At 32.0% G+C, this 20494-nt stretch overlaps 4 protein-coding genes across 6 annotated transcripts in view; 3 read left to right on the top strand and 1 right to left on the bottom strand.

Moving 5' to 3' along the window:
- Nucleotides 1-1746: 1746 nt before the first annotated feature.
- Nucleotides 1747-9247, top strand: LOC124447469 (protein ECT2-like). The gene is made up of 23 exons (XM_046998415.1): nt 1747-1985; nt 2500-2591; nt 2860-3249; nt 3573-3646; nt 3765-3792; nt 3888-3987; nt 4224-4342; nt 4493-4555; nt 4639-4855; nt 4930-5093; nt 5172-5291; nt 5403-5471; nt 5579-5689; nt 5760-5856; nt 5987-6077; nt 6208-6286; nt 6377-6496; nt 7131-7284; nt 7721-7872; nt 7950-8044; nt 8276-8371; nt 8621-8720; nt 8781-9247. The coding sequence occupies exons 1-23, from the start codon at nt 1907-1909 to the stop codon at nt 8856-8858; spliced, it is 2688 nt and encodes an 895-aa protein (XP_046854371.1). The 5' UTR covers nt 1747-1906; the 3' UTR covers nt 8859-9247.
- Nucleotides 8928-20494, bottom strand: part of LOC124447471 (transmembrane and coiled-coil domain-containing protein 4-like) — a 22934-nt gene continuing 11367 nt past the window's right edge. The window contains exons 3-4 of one of the 3 annotated variants that reach the window (XM_046998417.1): nt 11700-11762; nt 8928-11013 (exon numbers count right to left, since the gene is read on the bottom strand). In XM_046998417.1, coding sequence (XP_046854373.1) covers nt 9439-11004 — 1566 coding nt within the window. In that variant the 5' untranslated portion in view covers nt 11005-11013; nt 11700-11762 and the 3' untranslated portion in view covers nt 8928-9438. Of the gene's footprint in view, nt 11014-11435; nt 11629-11699; nt 11774-20494 lie in introns of those variants that run through there. The other 2 variants (XM_046998419.1, XM_046998418.1) reach the window with 2 other exon arrangements.
- LOC124447475 (COP9 signalosome complex subunit 6-like) lies at nt 11777-16528 on the top strand. Its single transcript, XM_046998423.1, has 11 exons — nt 11777-11944; nt 12313-12444; nt 12640-12728; nt 13053-13118; nt 13214-13261; nt 13480-13591; nt 13773-13865; nt 14615-14715; nt 15045-15113; nt 15228-15936; nt 16165-16528. Exons 1-10 carry the CDS (start codon nt 11803-11805, stop codon nt 15297-15299), a joined length of 924 nt encoding a protein of 307 aa, XP_046854379.1. The 5' UTR covers nt 11777-11802; the 3' UTR covers nt 15300-15936; nt 16165-16528.
- Nucleotides 17317-20494, top strand: part of LOC124447474 (UDP-N-acetylglucosamine--dolichyl-phosphate N-acetylglucosaminephosphotransferase-like) — a 4952-nt gene continuing 1774 nt past the window's right edge. The window contains exons 1-4 of the mRNA XM_046998421.1: nt 17317-17620; nt 17822-18658; nt 19234-19354; nt 19448-19661. Coding sequence (XP_046854377.1) covers nt 18513-18658; nt 19234-19354; nt 19448-19661 — 481 coding nt within the window. The 5' untranslated portion in view covers nt 17317-17620; nt 17822-18512. The remainder of the gene's footprint in view (nt 17621-17821; nt 18659-19233; nt 19355-19447; nt 19662-20494) is intronic.

Raw genomic sequence — 20494 nt, 5'->3', positions numbered from 1 at the left:
TAAAATTTCTTAGACGAAACGTATGTTTGACGGCCAGTTGATTAACTAGTATTAAGAGGAGATTTCGAAGCGACCGAGTTTCTGTAAAAAAACTGACGTTGAGAGCCAAGGTTTAACCAGACACAAAATCATAATATGTAGACGTGCATCGAATCAAAAACTCAAGGATACTTAGCTGGTAAGAAAAAAAATCCCTTTCCCTCTTTCTTTTGCCTAAGGATACCTATACAACGTTGTATATTGGGAAAAAATATTCCTAGTGAAAATCAAAATATCTATCACAAAATTTAAAACATTTTATGTGTATTAACTGTTTTGAGTAGTAAAGTTATGACTGAACAATCTATCTCTACAAACATCCAGCCTCAAACCATTTACTGATACAATCCTATTTAAAAATGACATCAATAAAATATCAGAAAATAAATAGTATTAAATACATCAATCAAAAAAGTTTAAAAAATGTGCAAACTACTGCCAGCTGCAAAATATGTGTTATAAATTTTACTAGCTCCTTGGAACATATTTCACACATGTTAAATTCAGTGTTAATGGATTATGAAATAACACTGCTTTCAGTGTCTAAGCCAGTCAAAATTTCACTCCTACAATGAAAATTTTCCAGCAAACACAATTTTCATTTCTTTAGAAAATTAATTCCATTCATTGCTTTTCCACTGAGTGGCACAAAAAGATTTACATCCTTCAACTATTTAAAAACCAGACTGCTATTTTCACTTTGACTTAATCTGTTAAGATTATGATATCAGATCAAAAAGAAGAACTGCTTCAACTTATAGTACTCTATTTTTTATTTGTGGTTCAAAAAATTTTGTACTTGTTGTACATTGACATGAGTGATATGAAGGAGAGTTCAATGTATGTATGACTGACAGATTGAAGCCTTATGTTATTATTTTATACAGCCTATATTATTTAAAAAGCTTTTAAAGTACTGTAAAATTTGAAATGAATTATTTTGCAGAAACAGATAGTGACTTGATTATTATTATTAAAGTTTATTTATTTTATGAATATTGCAAACAGGAATCTGCTAAAATAAACACTTTCATTTACATTTGGTTGTAAATCTGCTAAGAAATTTGACACCATTACTCATTTGCCATAATAACTAATGTTTAAAAGGCTGCATCATCAGCAATCAGCTTATTTATAATTAAATACCTCTCTCCCTCCTCAATCAATCAATTACAACCTTTATATCATTAATAATTCAATTCCTGCAAACACAACAGTATGCGATATAAGCCACGCTTTTGATAAAAGAGAAACAGCTCAAAGTGATATTTAAATGATTGGTCAATACACTGGGGTTAATCAGAGGCAAGTTTAGAGATGGCAATATTTAAAATATTTACTGAAATTTCACTGTCTATTTTTCAACATTCGAAGCAGTTTTTCAAAAGCAAGTTGATATAGAGGAAATAGACTAGAGTAATGATTACTGCATACCTGCAATTACTTGATCTTCGTTGTTTTCTATGACTTTTTCTCATCTTATATATGGTCACTTCTAATGGACTTTTCAATACAAACAAAATACCAATAGCGTAAGTTTTGAGTTCATTTCAAAAACAACACCACAATTACAATAACCAATTCTGTCATCACCACCAGCAGGCTCATTATGACATTTGATATGCATTGCATACCACGTGACGTTGATATACCATATATGGTGTTGATTCAAACCAGTCCTATGTTCTCAACTGACGCGCGTGTTTTGAAACATTTCGTCGCTTGAAATATCTTTGACTTTGGTAATTTTGGCTTCGTCGGTGTCGGCTATTTTCTTAATTTTACTTAAAAGCGGAATATATTCCATTGATTTCTTTGTCTTTTTCGTGTTGATTTTTGCATATTTATATGAAGTTTAAATTGCAAAATGACTAGTGAAGAAGCTACGACGAACAACGCAGATTTAGACATTATTATGGAAAAAGTTGATCCTAATATCTGTACAGGTAAGTGCAACGTTGTTTAACCGTCTAAGAACTAAAATATAAAGTACATTTGAAATCATTAGCTTTAAATTGCGATTTACGTAAAATTTATCGTTATGAAGTTTTACTAAAAATTGTAATTAATATATTTATTCATCTTGTATAAATACAGACATATGTCACTCATCTTGTATAAATACAGACATATGTGGCTTGATTAGATCTGTATCTAAAAAATCTTATTGATTTGAAGTTGTTTTTTCAAAGTCAAGAATTTCAAAGAATTAGCTTGCATTATAAGCCAGAGCATAAACATAATTTGCAAAGTTAAAACTTAAAAATGATGGTTGATTGTTTAAGTATAAAACGGTTAACTTAGTTTCTTTGTTGGATATGTAAAGCCTGTTGCATAAGAGGTGCTGCTGAGTGGAATATCTTAAAGAACTTTTTTAATTTGTAAAATGATATTTCCAAAGAATGTATTAGCTACATTAATTGTTTAACTTTAACTTCACATAAATCTCTCTATTTTTAGAATTGAATGCCTCAGCTCCTAGTGTGCTCATGAAAGCATGTGTAGTTGGCTCACAGAATAAAGATAACACAGAATTGAATAATGCCTTAAAGGTGACCATGTTTGTTCCTTTTTATATACTGTTTTAGACTTTTTGAACTATTTAACATCATTTGAATGGTTAATCAGTTTTAAGTTAAGTAATAAACGCAAAGACAAATCATTTTGCATGTCCATTTTATTATTCTCATGTATCTATCATTGATCTTGGAAACAACTGACTTGAATGGAAATTCAAGCCTAAACTTGAACTTGTTTATTCCATTTTGCTAAGAGCATGTGCCATGATGATTTTTGACAATTGAATTCAATCTATAATAGATGCTAGATGTAGAAGTTATCTATTCTGATGATGGTCGGGACATTGCTGATGCCTCCACAATGTCGGATGCCGTAGAGATTGTATTTATTTGTGAGCCATTTGAAGGCAAACATTTTGACTATCTATGGAAGGAAGATCATCGAATTGTTGGCCCTTCAGTCATTTATAATTGTGCTAAAGAAAATTTACCTTTACCTTGGTCATCTCGTCCTCTTTATTGCACTTCAATGTCAAATATTGTTGTATGTTTTACGGGATTTAAGGAGAAGAGCAAACTGTCAAATTTATGTGCACTTGTTCACTATATGGGAGGTAGTGTACGTAAAGATTTCAATGGTAGACGTGTCACTCATCTTGTTGCAAATTCTGCTAGTGGTGAGAAATACAGGGTAGGTATGACTATTTACATGCAGTGGTGAAATTCATCACAAACCAGATGTAACTGTTATTTTATTTACTTATTTATTTCCTGGAGAAAGTTTTTACTCCTCGAAGACTTTTTTCAATATGCAAATCACCCATACATGTTATTTATGTTATGTTAACAGTCAATATGTGAACAAAAGTAGTTTTCGTGAAACTGTTTACGTTACTGCGTATAAAAAATGATAATATACAATTATAAATATTAGCTCAAACCATGCCAAAGTAATCTATAACACTTCGCCGTCCCAATAATGAAATGGTGTTTTTACATCGTGTTGTTCTATAGGCTGCTGTAGGACTGGGTACAAGTATAATGACCGAGGAATGGGTTCATAAATGTTGGGATATGCGATCTAATTTGTAAGTTAATACAACAATTAAATAATATTTTCATTATATCAAACATACACTGTAGCTATATTTGTTTTAAAGTGGTCTGTGTTAAACGTTTATGTAAGAATTGTTTTATTATTTTTAGAACATGGAATGCAGAAAATGAGGAAATGGTTAGGAACTCTTTATTTAAAAAGAACGTTTTCTGTTGTTTTTGTTTTCATAAAGACAAATGTAGCAAAGTGAAATATATTGACATTTTTTTCAGATGGACTATAAGCTTCCACCATTTTTCGAATGCTGCTTAACATTTGTGGGATTTCCTGAGGAAGAAAAGGCTCACATGGAGGAAACGACGATTGAACAGGGTAAAGACAAAAATTTGGTCGCAAATAATAGTTTTTTTATCATTCGTACCTGCATAATACTCCCGAACTTGTTCAACAAGTTTGTGTTGAAGGAGTCGATGAGTTCTATGTACGTTCATTAAGTGGTCTGTATCCTTATTACCAAACAGTGGCAGGTTTTACATTACAAGAAAGAAACACAAGAAGAGAAAATGACAACTGTACTTAAATGAATGATATTCTTTTATATTTTTAAGGCGGGACATTCTGCAGTCTTGAAGACAAGAGGTTTTCTCATGTTGTTGTGGAGGATAGCGTTAAAGAGATTCCTCAAGAAGCATTGGAAGTAAAAAATGTAGAAATTGTTAGACAAGAGGTAGTTCCTTCAAATGTATATACGTAGTCTCTATATGTTCAAAATTAACAATATCATACCCATTTGATTCTATGATTCTTTCTACCATTACTCCTTCTCATTCCTTCTCATTTTAGAAATGCTAATTTTTAAATCTTTTCAATGTTTTAGTGGTTTTGGGCGAGTATCCAAGTCGACGCACGCGCTGATTCAGGCTTGTACCTTTTTAAACAGGTATGAATTTCATGAAGAATTTAATCTGTATAAAAAAAAACATTAATGTAGATGGTGTTTAATTTTTTTTACTGCTCGTGCAGACTACCTCTGATACAACAAGATGTGGAACTCCATTGAGCAATCAAAAAAATCGAAAACGACGTCGAATGAAAGAGACAGACGTAATGGAATTGCTCTCACCAGCTAATTCCCCTTGTCACGCACCGAAAAGAAAGAGTAATGATATTTTATCGGTTAGTTCATTCTCAGGCTCATTACTTGACTACACTATGGCTTCTCCTGGTACGCCTCGTGAAGGTAAAACTTGACAAAACTTGATTTTTGAGAATAAACTAAAGCTTCAGTGCAATGATGTTTCTTGTCGATTTTAGACATGTTTTCTACACCAACTAATCAACTAATGCCTGACAATGAAACTGCGGCACCGTTGACAGCAGTTTCACCTCTCAAACCAAAAACAGCGCGTGAACAAGTTGCCTTAGAATTGCTACAAACTGAACGGAACTATGTGGAAATACTTAATACAATTCTAAAGGTACGCTGAAAGTTTTGTTTGTGAGGGATTCTTTTGCTCAACTTCACGAGTTAGATAGCTGCTCTCACTTTAAACTAGGTTTTTAAGCATCCTTTGGAACAAGAAGATCAGAGAGCTGGACCAATATTGGCAGCAGAGGAAATTAAAACAATATTTGGATATTTACCAGACATTCTACAAGTTCATCATCAAATGATGGTTTGTACTATATTAAGATATAAAAATTTTCTTTGCCCAGGTGCATTGAGACCAGATTATATTTCTTGGTAGCAATGTCATGTTCATACTTAACGATAGATGCTTTTACAGGTCGAATTAGAAAATCTTTTATCGTGCTGGACAGAAGATAAATGTATTGGAAATGTTATCCTGAAACATGTATGTAAGATTTATGAAAACACTGTTTTCTGTTTTTCTGAGAAGACCAGTTTAAAAGTTAATGTTGTCATGTGAATATTTGCATATATACGTTCATACTATTTTAGGCTGATGTGCTCATGAAAGTGTATCCTGTATTTGTAAATTTCTTCGAAATGAGCAAAGAAACTGTTATGAAATGTGACCGAGAAAGACCAAGATTTCACGCATTTCTCAAGGTATTGTTTATGCTGGTGCAATAACGTATTGAGATTTGTTTCATAATGTCTGATCTTTTGTTTAATTCAGATATGTCTTAGTAAACCAGAATGCGGACGACAGACATTAGCAGAACTTCTTATCAGACCTGTTCAAAGACTTCCTAGCATGAACCTACTTTTGACAGGTAATTTATACATACGGTACCTTAAGAAAGATAATCCGTATCAATTATTTAACAGCATTATTCATTTCTCCATTATTTAAGAATTGACCAGAACGCATTCGCGCATATTATGCACTTTTTTCTTTCATAGATTTACTCAAACAAACAAGAAAAACAGACTCAAATAACCCTGACATTCTTCCTTTGGAAAAAGCAATTGAAGCTCTCAAAAGTGTTATGACGTTAGTGGATGGTGTTATTATTGAAATAGTCGATTTTTTCTGCTTGGGAAAATTTCAATTGAAAAGTGGACATAACTACTTAAAGTTTTTAAAGTTACATTTTTCATGTTTGAGTATGTATTGTTTTTAGACATATAAATGAATATAAACGAAAGACTGATAGTCAAGTCCAAATGTTTGAAATCATACAAGATATTGATAACTGCCCGGTAATATAATGCACATCATTAGCTGTATGTTAAAATATAGCATCACATGATCTGTTGTATTAAATTTTGAAATTAACTTCTTTTATTTAGCCAAACATTTTATCTTCTCATCGATGTTGTGTTGCAAAAATGGATGGATTCGAATTAAGTGATGTATTTTGTGGAAAAGCGCAACCTGTAACAATGTTTTTATTCAGCGATAGTCTTGAGGTTTGTAAAACTTTGTCAAATTTCATAATCTTGTCAATTTCGTGGTTTGATTTTCAGCGAGAAAAATCTTTTTAATGGGATGAAGCCGTTTTACTTCATAGTGTATTTTCCTAACATACGCCAATGGCGTCTACGTTATCTTCAAGATGAAAAGGTTCTATTGCTTCTTCACTGTTCGAAACAGTAATTTCAAAGAGGTTTATCTGCAGCCATTTATTGATACATATTTATACATGCGCTCACATATAAATGCGTGTCTGCAGCCAGAAATATCTGCTGATATATATATATAATACATAAGAGTACTGGGAGGCCCAAATGGCGAAAACATCTGAGAAGATCGAGTGGCTGATTTTATTCTAAGCAATAAAATAAGTTGTTATCAATTCTGCCTTGAGAATTTATAGTCAGCTCTTTAAAGATTTACTCATACCTAGTTCTATCATCAAATACACTGCAACGTAAGTTATTTAATTTTTCCACCAATGGTATAATCGTGAACACCATTACTTAAGAATTATAAACGAAGTAAAAACCAAATTCACCAAATTGGACAATCAAATAAACATACTTTTCTACAGGCAAGATTATTTAATGTTTTTTAGTAACCCAATTTTTCATTTCTAACATTTAGGTTACAAAACGACGCAGTAACGTTAACAAAAACAGTGCTACATCTTTCCCAATGAAAAGTCCAGCTAGTAAAACACCTCAAAGAGCTTATAAACATCTGGAGTTTATTCCATTGTCGCAATTACGTAAAGTTGTTGATATCATAGAGCAAGATGGTAAGTGTTTTTTAATGCTTAATTTCGTTCTTTTTTACATGCTGTTTATGTTGTGAAATGAAGCTCGAGCAAAGTCGTCCATTTTGAATTTTGACAATTTATAAATTTGAATTAAAAACAGATTATGATTATCATTTTGCATTTTATTTTCGGGTCTATTTTTTCACCTTCCGTAATTACGAAGTTGTACATACTATAAGTAAATGAGTAAATAGATCTAATTAATAGGTTTGGCACAGACGACATTAATATCGAAATTTGTGGTAGACTAGTTCAATCCTTGATAATGAATGTCTTTCACATCTTCTTTTTTACTAGAAAAAAGTCCCTTATATTATATTTTATGTTGACAATAGAATAAGGTTTATTAGTCAGAATTTTACAAAAGATTTTTGCCACATGGAGTGTGTTTGGAATTGCTGGGCTTTTTGTTTAGAAAACCATGATCTATTTGGATTCATGTATCGATCAAGTGACATGATCGAAAGATTTGCAATGCTTCGTCTCGTATCAGATGAAATTTCAAAGGAACTCTGGTTGGAGAAACTTGTCAATGGTTTAGCTAATGCTGCTTCAATTGCAAACAGAGTAAGGATAATCATTTATATTGACAAGCTTAGTTATTGTTATAATTGACTGGTAACCGTTGGTTTTTCACAATATAGGCTGAGTGTTTTACTACATTGGATGCTAGTACATTGGCTATAAACAAGAGTGATTTGGCCTTGACGAATCAATCAAAAATTGGTCGCGCCGTGAGGTATGGTCAGTGTCAGTGTATCTATACATGAACTGCATGCAATTACTACATATATTTTCGTTTTGACTACATTTAACTATTCGTTTACACAACATCGTCTTGTTTTACAGCAAGTAATCATTCAACTTTCGTTTACTCATCGAGATCTTTAAAATAGAATAAGTGAAGCTACGTAAAAACATAAACACACAATTTCCTGCATTTACTTAGCATTCAATATTATCTTTGCAGGGTTGCGAAGAAAACAACGAAAAAAGTAAGCCGTGCTTTTTCCATGAATAAAACTCCAAGAAGCAAAGTAAATCTCGTCAAACGCTCTAATTCAAAGTACGTTCCTTTTTGTGAAGTTATTTCGATTTAAAAATGTTTAGTGAAAAATTTCGTTATTAAGAATGAACTAAATGTATTTTATGAGCGCAGTTTTCGTATTTGCGCTAAAACAAGCATTTATCATACTTTGCATTTGAATCGCAAGAATAACACAACGTTAATTGTCAAACCTGGCGAGAACACTTAGTTAACGCAATAAAGTACAGCGACTAAATGATGGGCAAATACATCTACTTTTGCATGTAGTGTTTCTCCTGGAGGAATTTCGTTAAGTGGAAGTCCTCTTCGAAAATGTACAAAAGAAAATTTACGCACAAGACTGCTGGGAACTGGCGAAGAACCTAAAGTAAGTTAATGGAATTTATTTTTTATCTTCCCGAAAATTAACAACTTGAACAAATTTTAGGTCAAAGAATTGAAATCTGACTTCAAAGCAATGAGTCAATACATGAGTTCTCCTTCATTGTTGCCTGGGAAAACATAGGGTAGTAGCATTGTTTACAACATTTTTGAAAACATCGTCAAAAAAGTTTTAAAACCAATCCTCGTGATCTTTGCCTTGGCTAGCACCGAAAATTTAATAAGAAAAGGATAATATGCATTCCATATTACTTATTTTACATCGTTTATTAGTAGCAAAAAATGATTATTAGAAATAATTTCTCTACTGATGTTTAATGCACAGTACAAATGTTAGTTAATTTTCTTACTTATGATCAATCTAGCAATATATTATATTATACGTTACTTTTACTTTATATTATGATTTTATGATCAAACATTCAATTATTGGTTTAATTTTCATAAGTGTAAATATGATTGATAAAGTTTTGGATACGATAATTACTGATGACTAAATAGTTCACTACAACACAGCAGTAGCAAAGTGTTAGCGTTTACACGAAACTCACAATTTCTTTTCGTGGTATTTTGTAAACCAAACGAACAGCATGTTTGATGCAACCAAATATATTTAATTGAGTTTCAACAGCTAATCTTGGCCATCTTCCAAGTGAGTATTCGTAACTATCAAGTTGCTTATCAACAATACCAAAATTTAAAATTCAATTTTTATCAATTAATTCGTCAGTATTTGTCTTTAGACCAATCATTTCAAAGATAATTCGTAGCTTTTCAGGATCTGCATAGTCCATATGAGAGTTAATGATTTCAGTAAGGTCAACATTCACCAGTTTTTTTGACTCCCATGTAATTTCATGCAGTCCCGCTATACTTACCTGCAAAGAGGAAGCCCTATAGATGAATCTAAGTAGCCAATCTTTCTGACAATAACCGTTAAATATTGTCCCAGCAACAGTATTAGAAAATTGTTGCCATTTCTCTGCACGACCCGTCACAGGTGCTCCTAGCACAATCACATCTTGAATTATACCGCACGAATTATCATAAGCTTGCATTTCTTCCAAGCAGTAAAAGATAACACGTGCTCCTAGACTAAAGCCAACCAAACTGACTGGACGTCTTCCTTGCTCGCGAGAAATCAAAACTTTTGCCAATTCTTTGCCAACTTCTTTCGCCCTGCTCGCACATACACCCCAGGGGTTATCTATCAATTTCGCAGCATTCAATAGAGTGACTGGCCATGCTATAGCAGCCATTATACCTTGTAAAACAGTGTATTTGAGAGCCTCCGTAGTTGCAGTGCCAACAACATAACTGGTGATAAAGTCTTGGATAGCTGATCCTAACTCTAACAGAAATTTACTTTCCCATACCAATGAATAGGCCTCAACTGAGGTTGACAAAGTTGACCATTGTGTGAGAAATTCGTCAGTACCACTTTGTGTAAGCCAACCTGAGATGCAGATAGTTAAATATAAACGACATCTACTATTTGACAATGTTAAAAACTCAAACTCTTCAGTCATGCCAACACGTCTGTTCATCTTGTATCCAGTAAGACCAGCTCCTGTAGCACCAAATATGGAAGTTATAAAAGCTAAACCAGCAGAAGAGGCTAAGAATGCAGCTCCACTTCCACCAATTATTGCACCAGCACTTGCAGCAACAACAGGTGCTGCAAGACCACCAGTTAAACCAATTATTGCTCCACCAGCAACTACACCTAATCCTATCATAAATGCTTTCTTTTTCTTTCTGTACGACTTTCTTTTATCAGCTTCTTCGTGAACCTCATCATTTCCATTCATAATATTATTTAGACTATCTGCTAGTTCATCTTCATAAGAAAGGAAACAGTCCTCATTCATACCAAATTTTCGTGAAACAATGAAGATAAGAATCCTTGCTCTAGCATCATAACAACCCTGTTTTACTGACAAACGAATCAACTCCTGACAAAGAATACTCACATCTCCACATAAACTTTCTTCATTTTTTAAAGCATTTATTAACATCTCCACATTTTGGTCACTTTCACATCCTTTAGCTTCCTTTAGCATTAAAGAAAGTGATGTAGAAACTGAGTTTGGTAGGTTCATATCTAACACAAGTTTTATGATGAAATCTTCAGACCATTTAATGTCAAACAAACTTTCATTTATGTCACACAAAATATACACACAAAGTTGGGCTAAGGAATATTTTCCAACATCTGAAAGCGTCACGTGCAACTTGAGCTCTTCAATCTCAGGTTGCTTTGATGCCATAAGTTCAATCTACAAACAAAGCATAAAGAAATTGCGCTTACATATATAAAATCTTACATAATCTTCATTTGACCCTAAAAACAATTTATCCATAGACCATTAATTTATTAGTTGAATAAATTTTTTCTTGTAATTGGTTGCAGGGCAACATGCCAAGGTGGAGTGCCTGATGTTTGCTTGCAACCTTAACTTGGTTGTACATTAAATATTATGTACAACTTTCTTGCTTTAAGTTAAACAAGGCCCTGCCATACATCCCAAATCTAGCACTTTTATTTCACCAACAACAAAAATGTGATATAAAAATGCTTTTTTTCAAAACGAGGATTGCAACGCCATGAAACAGAATTTCGCTAGATTATAGGTTTTGCAAACTGGAAAAGGTTACTTGGAACATAATTTAAACACTGAAAGAAATGCAAAAACAATACCTTTCTGCAGTTTTCTGTAACTAAAGCTACCGTATCTTTACTGAGTAACACTGTTTAAAAATTTTTTTAACTGATTTTACTTTTTATATCAAAATCAACAGGTTTTTGACAGGTACTGAGGTGCATCATCAGACAATATCATACGTAGCTCAGTGATAAGTGCCAAGCCAATGACAAAACAATTAATAAAAAAGCGGCAAATTGCATTGGAAAAACCCATAAATGAGTACTAAAATTTTACAGCAAAAAACACAAAAAAATCACCTTTGAATTCGACAATTTCTCTCATCTATCAACATATATCTCTGACGTAATAACCTTATTCATCTTATGAAATTTATGGAAGCACTGTGTACACATTCTCAAGATGGCGGGTAAAGAGAATGTAATTATGTCATCTGTTGGAAATTCTGGCAGCGTTTGTATTCAACTTCATCCTCTTGTTGTCATGAATATATCAGATCAATATACAAGAATAAGAGCTCAAGCAAATGGTGGCAATCCACAGAGTTAGTTTGCTTTATGTTTCAAATTGTTTGATCAATAGACTGAATAAAATTGTGTCCAGTTCAGCAGTGAAGTTCATTAACATATAAACTGATTACTGATTGATATCGTGCTGTGCATTTTGGATCGTTTACAGTTGTACTATATATACCACTGAGCTAGACAAATTTTGTTTGCAGGTTTTCAAAGTAATTTACCAAGTTCACATCAGAAAAAATTTCAATAAAAATTTTGCTTATCAGTTACACTTACACCAACTCAACAGTTCTACATTAATAAATCAGTAAATTTTTAATTCTAGAAAAAGAGCTATGGTGCTATAATTGTAAACGTCTTTTACAAGTAAAATATTTTTTGTTTATTAACACAGTATTTGGTGCATTACTTGGAACTCAGGAAGGACGAAACATGGAAATACTAAATTCCTTTGAATTGCAGTTTGATGTAATAGATAATGATGTGATTATCAACACAGAATATTATCACACTAAGGCAGAACAATGTGAGTTATTTAGGAATAGAAATTAGTACTTTGTGTAATAAATCTTGAAGAAGTAATTTTTACATCATGAAATATGATTTTTTTTTATCTTATATCCTGAAATAATATTATATGTTTTTTTTGTGTCTATTAAAATATAATTCCCTGGTGATTATGGAGAAATCTCAGTGGTTTCTTTTACATGCTTTTTTTCAGTTTCACAAGTTTTTAAAGATTTAGATTTTCTTGGATGGTATACAACAGGAAATATTGCTAATGAAACAGATCTTAAAGTTCATCAACAAGTATGTTTTGTATTATTCTATTGTAGTCATATCCTATTTCATAATCTTATAGAATTACTCATAAATGAGATAATCAAATGTAGATACAGAGGTTTCATTTGTAGCTTGCACATTAAGGAAAGCGGGCGGCTTAGTTAGTAGCATCATCTGTTTGGAGGAGGAGAGAGGGTAGTGCACCAATTTAAAACTTTCTTTTGAAACCAGATTAAAACTAGCAGTACACAATACAAAGTTGTTGGCTTCCATAACCCCCCCCCCCTGGTAAATATTATATTGAATTTGACAACTGTATTTGGAACATTGTTTTTCAATGTGAATATTTAGATGTGTCAAATCAACGAGAGTCCTGTTTTATTGAAACTTAATCCTGTTGCTGCAAGAACAAATGAGGTGATAATCATCACTTATCAATTGAACTTATGTACTTAAAATTGTCTTAACCTAAAATTTATGTTTTACTATATTGGAGTTTTTTTATGCATTAGCTTCCGATCAACATGTATGAGTCAGTTATTGATGTTGAAGATGGCAAGGTAGACAATTATTATCAATTATCAATACAATAAAACATTGTAAGATCGTTCTAAAATTTTTTACATAGTAGTGGTCAGAGCTGGTCACATATGCAATTGTCTTTTTATGAACTATTTATGGTTTTTACAGTCATTGCTTGTTCTTGTTTAAACCATTCAAGCTAGAAATGCTCTATTTGATTGAGTTTACTAATAAAGATCATATATTTGACTTTTAGACACGGATGTTGTTTATTGAGCTCCCTTTTACCTTAGCAACAGAAGAAGCAGAAAGAATTGGTGTTGATCATGTTGCCAAGATATCTTCATCAGGGGTTGTTGAAGGATCTGGTATGATTCATATTTGCATGACCTTTAGGATTTGTTTTTACTAGCCCCTAGACATGCGGAAGATTTTAATGTATGATGTTTTTTGTGGTCATGAATACATATTTTGAAATTGATATTTGTCCCTGAGTTGTGTAACCTAAGCATTTCATAAATCTTTTATATCTCTTTGTTTACTTTTCAGCCTCTGAACATTTATTATCTATTTACAATTCAATAAAGATGTTGTATTCACGCATTAAAATAATTGTGGATTATACTAAGGCTGTTCAAGAAGGTATTTCAAATAAACACATGTTATATAACGTTGAATCAGTATCTCATGTAAAACATTGCTTCTGTATGTCATTTTATACAACATTGTTACATCAATATTTTATGTTTGTAAATGTAGATCGTCCAGGTTGGTATAGTCCTGAGAAGGACTGTTTTTGTTGTTGTTGACTGATGTTTCGACAACCTTAGCAGTACTCATCTTCAGAGTCAAAGATGATTACTCTGAAGATCACTACCGCTAAGGTTGTCGAAACGTCAGTCAACAACAACAACAACAGTCCTTCTCAGGACTATACCAACCTGGACGATCTACATTTACAAACATGTAACGATACTATTTTAATATACACTGTTGCACCATTTACTGGTATAGTACAATGTTGCATTGATATCTTGTGTTATAAAACATTATTTCATCAGAATTTTGTATTATGCGACATTGTTGCATTAGAATTGTGTACCATACCACTGTGTTTCAAATCTTTGTCAAATATGCAGTGTAGGATGTGTAGATACTATTACATATAACTCAGCATAAAAATATATGTATTTTCTTAATAACACAACTTTATAAATTAAATTGGGAAATCTGTATTCATAGTAGATTGTACACCATTCCATGACTTTTGAGTTTGTTTGTGAGTTAAAGTTTTCTTCGACATAGAAAATAAAACAAATCCTAATATTCATTCAAATCCATGTATTTTTTATCAAGAGCTTAAAAAGTCAATAATTTTTAATTGACTTTAGGTGAACTAGAAGCTAACCACGAGGTGATGAGAGATATTCTTAGTCTTACTCAACGTCTTCCTGTCATGACAAATGACTTGTTTAAAGAAGACTTCTTTAATGTAAGTGTTAGTTTATCCAGTTATGTTAATGTGGTCTTATGTAAAATCATTGTTTGACATCAGGGAATCAACTGCTTTAATTCTGTCACAAAGATTACTTTGACATGTATTGAAACAATCTCTATCAAAGCAGTAATATCCAGGCTTGGATATTGAATATTTCATAAACTAATCATTGCTCTCTATTTAAGGACTTATATAGAAAAATATTAGTCTTGCTGATTAGTCAGTTATGTTGTACATAAAACATATAGTGAATGAACCTACATACTTAGCAGACTTTGAAGAAGTTTACCTGTTTATATTTCCATTATTCAATGTTTTTTTAGCAATGTAATGATGTTGTTTTAATGTCTTATCTTGCAACGATAACGAAGGGATGTAATACAATGAATGAGGTAGATTGGAAAAAATATAATGTATATTTGCTCGTATATTTTCTCCATATATGTTTATCAACTGTAGGAAATTGTTGCTTACACTATACTTAAAGTCTGTTTTTTTTTCCTTAGTTAATAATGAAATTTAATGTGGTATATGATCGTCATGGTGTGGGTCGTCGAATTAGAGGTTTGTTCTTTTAGAGATGGCTTTGATGGTGGATTTTAGGAACAACTGCTTCAAATGCTGACTCATTTTAACATGACAAACAAACACCCACTCACACATATAAACATTAAAATTTTAATTCTAACATAAATATTGTTTCTATGTTATCTTCTCAAAATGATTATGATTTCAAAGTGATGAAAATATTTGAGCAAAGCATTGAAGATTTTATAAGTGTTGTAAAAATTTGGACATTGGTTAAACTTATGTCTTATGGATAAACGATAATGTTGTCATATTCGTTTTTAAAATTGCTTACGTCTTCAAATTATCCAAAGCTGCTTACGTGGTACTAAAATTGATATGATAACTATACCATTACATAAATGAAAATACCTATAAATGAAAGTATTAAAAAGTGGCTCAAATCTTAAACATGCAGTTTGTCAGCAGCGATATGTTCTTAATTCAAACTTTCAATAGATTACTTTGCGTTTACAATGCAAGTATTTATAGTGGTATTTTTAAGTATTTTGCCTTTGACAATTGGTAATTTATATTACTCGCTTCACCTCGATGATGATGTTGAATGTCCTGAAAGATACGATGACTGCAACGATGTTCATAAAATGGATGTTAAGTCGTGTTTTGATGAATGCTTTAGTGACCTTAGTAAGTAAATTTGCTATAGTTTGAGTTTCAATTTTATAATAAATTGATTGTCATGTTTTAGGTTATATATATATTCGTATCATGCATTCTATGTAAAACATTAATTTGCTATTTTCGTGGTTGAAATTATCTCTAAAATTTAGTCGCTACCTTAAAGTCATGGATTGCACGTAATTATACAACATTCTTTATAAAATTACTCAATAACATTTATATATATATATATAGACAATAACTGACCCAGAGACTCTCTGCAATGGCTCCTTGATCAAAAGAATAGTGGTGATTAGGGAAAAACAAAAATGGCAAGAAATAATTCTTGTCTTATTTGCGGAAGTTTTGTTCGGGGCAAGCAGTCACTGCCCTCCTTTTCATGAGAAAAAGACAGCCGAGCATTTTTTGTGCTCATCGACGCCATCATGAAGTTAATGAGGAAAGCAAACCTTTCCCTGAGATTGTATGGCGCTTATTTATTGATCTATAATTTATCGTTAAACGTGTCAAAAAAGATGAAAAAATAGTATATTATATAAATAGCTTATTTATGAACGTATTTGGTACGTATGAATGAATTATCAATTTTTGTGAATAATCTGTTCTTGTATTTGACGGCCTCGCACACTTCAAAGTTCAATACACAGACAATAATCATTCCACAAACTAGTGTCTGCAACAGGATTTCATGTTGCCAGCAGAGGCAAATTCGTCTATTTCCACCAAAGTTTAGTCTTGTCATCCGCCAACTTCAAATTATTCTCTCAATTTTAAATGAAGCAAAAATTTCTGGATAGTTTTTATAATTGGAAATAATTACACAGTACATAAACTTTCTATAGAAAGTGTCACACTATATGATGTCATGTTTTTTTGCTTTTACATATTTTCCATGCTGACCAAACTGCATGCATTGTGAAAACAAATTCTATTCTGTTTCTAACTTTCTGTCACAGACAAAATATATACTGTGATTTTAATGTCAATTTAACGCTACAGAATATGAAGTACAAATTTGCCACCTACACAATAATCGTAATCATCTGTATGTGGGTGAGGTAACCTAAATTTTTTAAATGCCTTTTCAAAAATAACAGTCTATTGTTTTAAAAATTTATGCAGTTATGCAGCTCAACTGAATTATGTTATTCCTTCGATTATTTCTACAGTTAGTGACGAACAAAACAGCTGCCTAATAATCTTCGTTTGAACATAATTCGGCCTTATGTGTTGGTCTTTTTTAAATGGTCCTTATACAAAGTTTGCTAACGTAGCAATGGAAGTACATTTGTTCGAGAAATTGAACTTCATTTCAACTGTCACAAAAATGTCTCCTCCAAGTTTTACCAAGATCGGAGGGGAATTACCTCTGTAATAAAAACTGTTGATTCACTGTGATGAAAGTATCTAAAGATAGTGTTTTTCATACATCGACGTATATAAGCAATGGCTATTGCAATGTCGAAATGATAGAAGATGGCAAGTTGCGTTAGCACAGTGTTACTGCTGCTATCTTGTCTCTCATTTTTAAGTTTATATTTTTGTGAAGATGAAACCCACCGAAAATACTACTCAGGGTATCTTGGTAACGAAGTGGATTGCCCTGATATGCCTTCCAAAGATTGTTTTGATGTTGTTGATTCTGAAATAGATTTGTGCTTCAAGGAATGCTTAGAAGAAAACAAGCCAAGTAAGTCATGAGTTTAGCTAAATTTAATTAAAGTAATTTATCAAGTAATCACATTCTTGCAATGGAATCATTTGATTTAAAATTGGATTTTAGAACTAGGCAATACTGATATACCCGTTTCCCTTCATTGTCCTTTATGTTTTCATTATATTTGCAAAATTCCCTTCTTTCTATGCTCATATGGCAGTATTCACTTTGTAGGTAATTCTCCCCTTGAACAATCGCCAAATGAAACTAAACCCACCAATGGCACGACAATCAAAAGTGTTACAAATGAATGCCGGGGTTGCAATAATCCAAAAGTTATCATGAAAACACAAAAATGGCAAATTATTCAAATGGTATTCGTGGGAGTTGTGGCGTATTTCCTTGGAGTATTGACTGGCATGATGAAAGACAAGATGAGAAAAGTTGTTGAAAAGCTATTTTCCACAATCCGTCACCGTTTATTCGTTTCCCGCCAAGAAAAAGAAACTGCCGTTTAGAGCGAGAAACGCTTGGTTTTGAAGTGTCTTTTCCGTTCTTGACAAACAATTTCATTTAGTTTTACCCACGTCGGTGTCATCTTACCACAATTTAAGTGTAAATTAAAAATTAATAAAATATGTCTTAATTTATTTATTCGAAATAAAATTTCTCAAGTCACTCCATTACTTCATGTTACCACTTATATCAATTGTGTTCATTTTGCGAATGAGTGAATAAAGTCACTTTATTAAATGATGCTATTTTGTTTTTATTTTCTAAATTAGCAGTGGCTTCTATTTGAAATATTTAAACATTTTTTGAAGTAACTCAACTTTGTGAAATCAATTCAATACCTGATTATGAAATATGTGAACGATTTATGATTGTGTTTGAGGAGACTAGCTGAGCGTTCAATTTCTTGAAAATGGTCATCTATCCTGTTGTCTTAAATGTTATATTTTCATTATGTGGATTTCTTCTTACGCTAAGAATAATTCCAGCCATGAAAGAAATGTTTATAATAGCAGGATTAAAGGGAAAAGATCTAGGAAAGAAAGAGAAACCTGTTATGTAAGTTTACTTCAAGAGCGCCCGTGGGGTTGAAAATTACATTTATATTTTGAAAGTTTGGTTTCTTAATAGACTAAAATAATTTGCAAATATAGAAAAATTGTGCAAATTGTTCTTTGTTTAAAATTTATTTGCTTAAAATTCATTTTACTCTAAAACTTAAATGTTGAGATTGAAGAGGGAAACATTCCTCAGTGTTGAGAATTTAAGATATGATAAACGACGTATTTTTAAAGCAAACAAGTTTTTGCATACTTATGCGGTAAGTGAGTAAGATATTTACATATAGGTATATGTATCTAGGAGTTGAGGTTTATTATAAACCAAATCAGACTTTTGACAAGAATCAAACTCAATGCTCCATGTTGTTGAGTATCGGTGGCAAAATCATGCTTGGAATTTAGTTATACTCTGAGTTGGTATGATGTTTCTAGTTACTGTAAGGGTAACACAGAGTTTTTTGGAAAATCAAAAATGTGAAGTGTTCATGTATCATTTGGTATTTTTGGTTTGAATCGTTAAGCCAATTTACTTCATGATTTTACATGGAATTAATTATTTTGTGTCTTTTATAGTCCTGAGGCAGTCGGTGTGCTATGTGGTGCAGTGTATTTAATATGTTTATTCATTTTTATACCGTTTCCTTTTTGGTCAAAATGGTGGGAAAATGGCTCTTTAGTATTTCCACATCATGAGGTATTCTATTTTGAGCATTATTTTCAATTTACTTTGCAGACTAGACTTAATTTACTTTTGCTGGTTTTGAGTTGTATTGATTTAATTTTATAGTTTGTTGAATGGATAGCAGCATTGTTATCCATTTGTTGTATGATTTTTCTTGGATTTGCTGATGATGTACTAAATCTACGATGGCGACATAAACTGTTACTTCCTTCAATGGCATCACTTCCAATTCTCATGGTTTATATTGTTAATTATGGATCTACAACTGTCATTGTCCCTAAACCTTTAAGGTTATTTTTAGGTACAACCGTCAATTTGGGTGAGTTTCTTTTTGTGTATGTTTCTTTGTGTTACTTTCGTTAAATATCAATTCAAAATCTAAAAAATTTCTCTATAAAATGAAAATAATAGATATCTCAGTATGTTGTAGTATCTGAAAAAAATTATGTATGATAACAAGGCATTCCCTATTGATTAAGAATTGAAGGCAATAATGTTAACTTGTTGTTCAGACTAAGGAGATGCTGCAAGTGCTAGAAATGTGAGGCCTTGACGAGTGTTTGGGTTATTACCCTTAAAAATGCCAATTTTAGGTTCTTGAGAATGCTATTTCTCACAGGTAGGTTTTATGATTATCTAAAAGCCACATGTTTTCAGAAAAGCACAGCTTTCTGTTCAATGTATCAACAAATGTATTGAACTCAATGTTATATACAACAATGCTTGAAGGTTGCTGTGTAATATATTTACTTTGCTATTTGCCCATTTACAGAAAGCAACTATTTAAGTATTTATATGACATTTTGAAACTATATTGATTGTATACCCCTCTCAAAATTTGCCTTTGCAATGATAGCCATGTACCATTTATTTTCATATGTATTAACATCATCAGTGTGCTAATTAACGGTGTGCAATGTGCAATTTGCACACCGTTTTAGCTAAAATGAAAACAATGCACATCACTTTTTCAAACGATGTTCAAAAATCAGCAGTTTTAACAAAAACACTGTCGTAAATCATATGAATTTGTTCACATTTAAAAATATTAATTTAGCAATTAGCGCTATATAATAGATAACGTAATATCGATTTGATTATGTCTCTAAAGAAACACTTTTGTCAAAAAAATTGCACATCGTTTTTTCTGAA

Source organism: Xenia sp. Carnegie-2017, unplaced genomic scaffold (assembly GCF_021976095.1).
Source record: "Xenia sp. Carnegie-2017 unplaced genomic scaffold, XeniaSp_v1 HiC_scaffold_22, whole genome shotgun sequence".
NCBI classification, from domain to species: Eukaryota; Metazoa; Cnidaria; class Anthozoa; order Malacalcyonacea; family Xeniidae; genus Xenia; species Xenia sp. Carnegie-2017.
This window is presented reverse-complemented; position numbering and strand designations above follow the sequence as displayed.

Coding starts and splice junctions, on each gene's coding strand:
- LOC124447469 (XM_046998415.1), top strand. CDS start 1,907: ATGACTAGTGAAGAAGCTACGACGAACAACGCAGATTTAGACATTATT. Junction 2,592..2,859: donor AATTGAATAATGCCTTAAAG/GTGACCATGTTT, acceptor AATCTATAATAG/ATGCTAGATGTAGAAGTTAT. Junction 8,372..8,620: donor GTCAAACGCTCTAATTCAAA/GTACGTTCCTTT, acceptor TTTTGCATGTAG/TGTTTCTCCTGGAGGAATTT.
- LOC124447475 (XM_046998423.1), top strand. CDS start 11,803: ATGGCGGGTAAAGAGAATGTAATTATGTCATCTGTTGGAAATTCTGGC. Junction 12,729..13,052: donor ATCTTAAAGTTCATCAACAA/GTATGTTTTGTA, acceptor GTGAATATTTAG/ATGTGTCAAATCAACGAGAG. Junction 13,119..13,213: donor TTGCTGCAAGAACAAATGAG/GTGATAATCATC, acceptor TTTATGCATTAG/CTTCCGATCAACATGTATGA.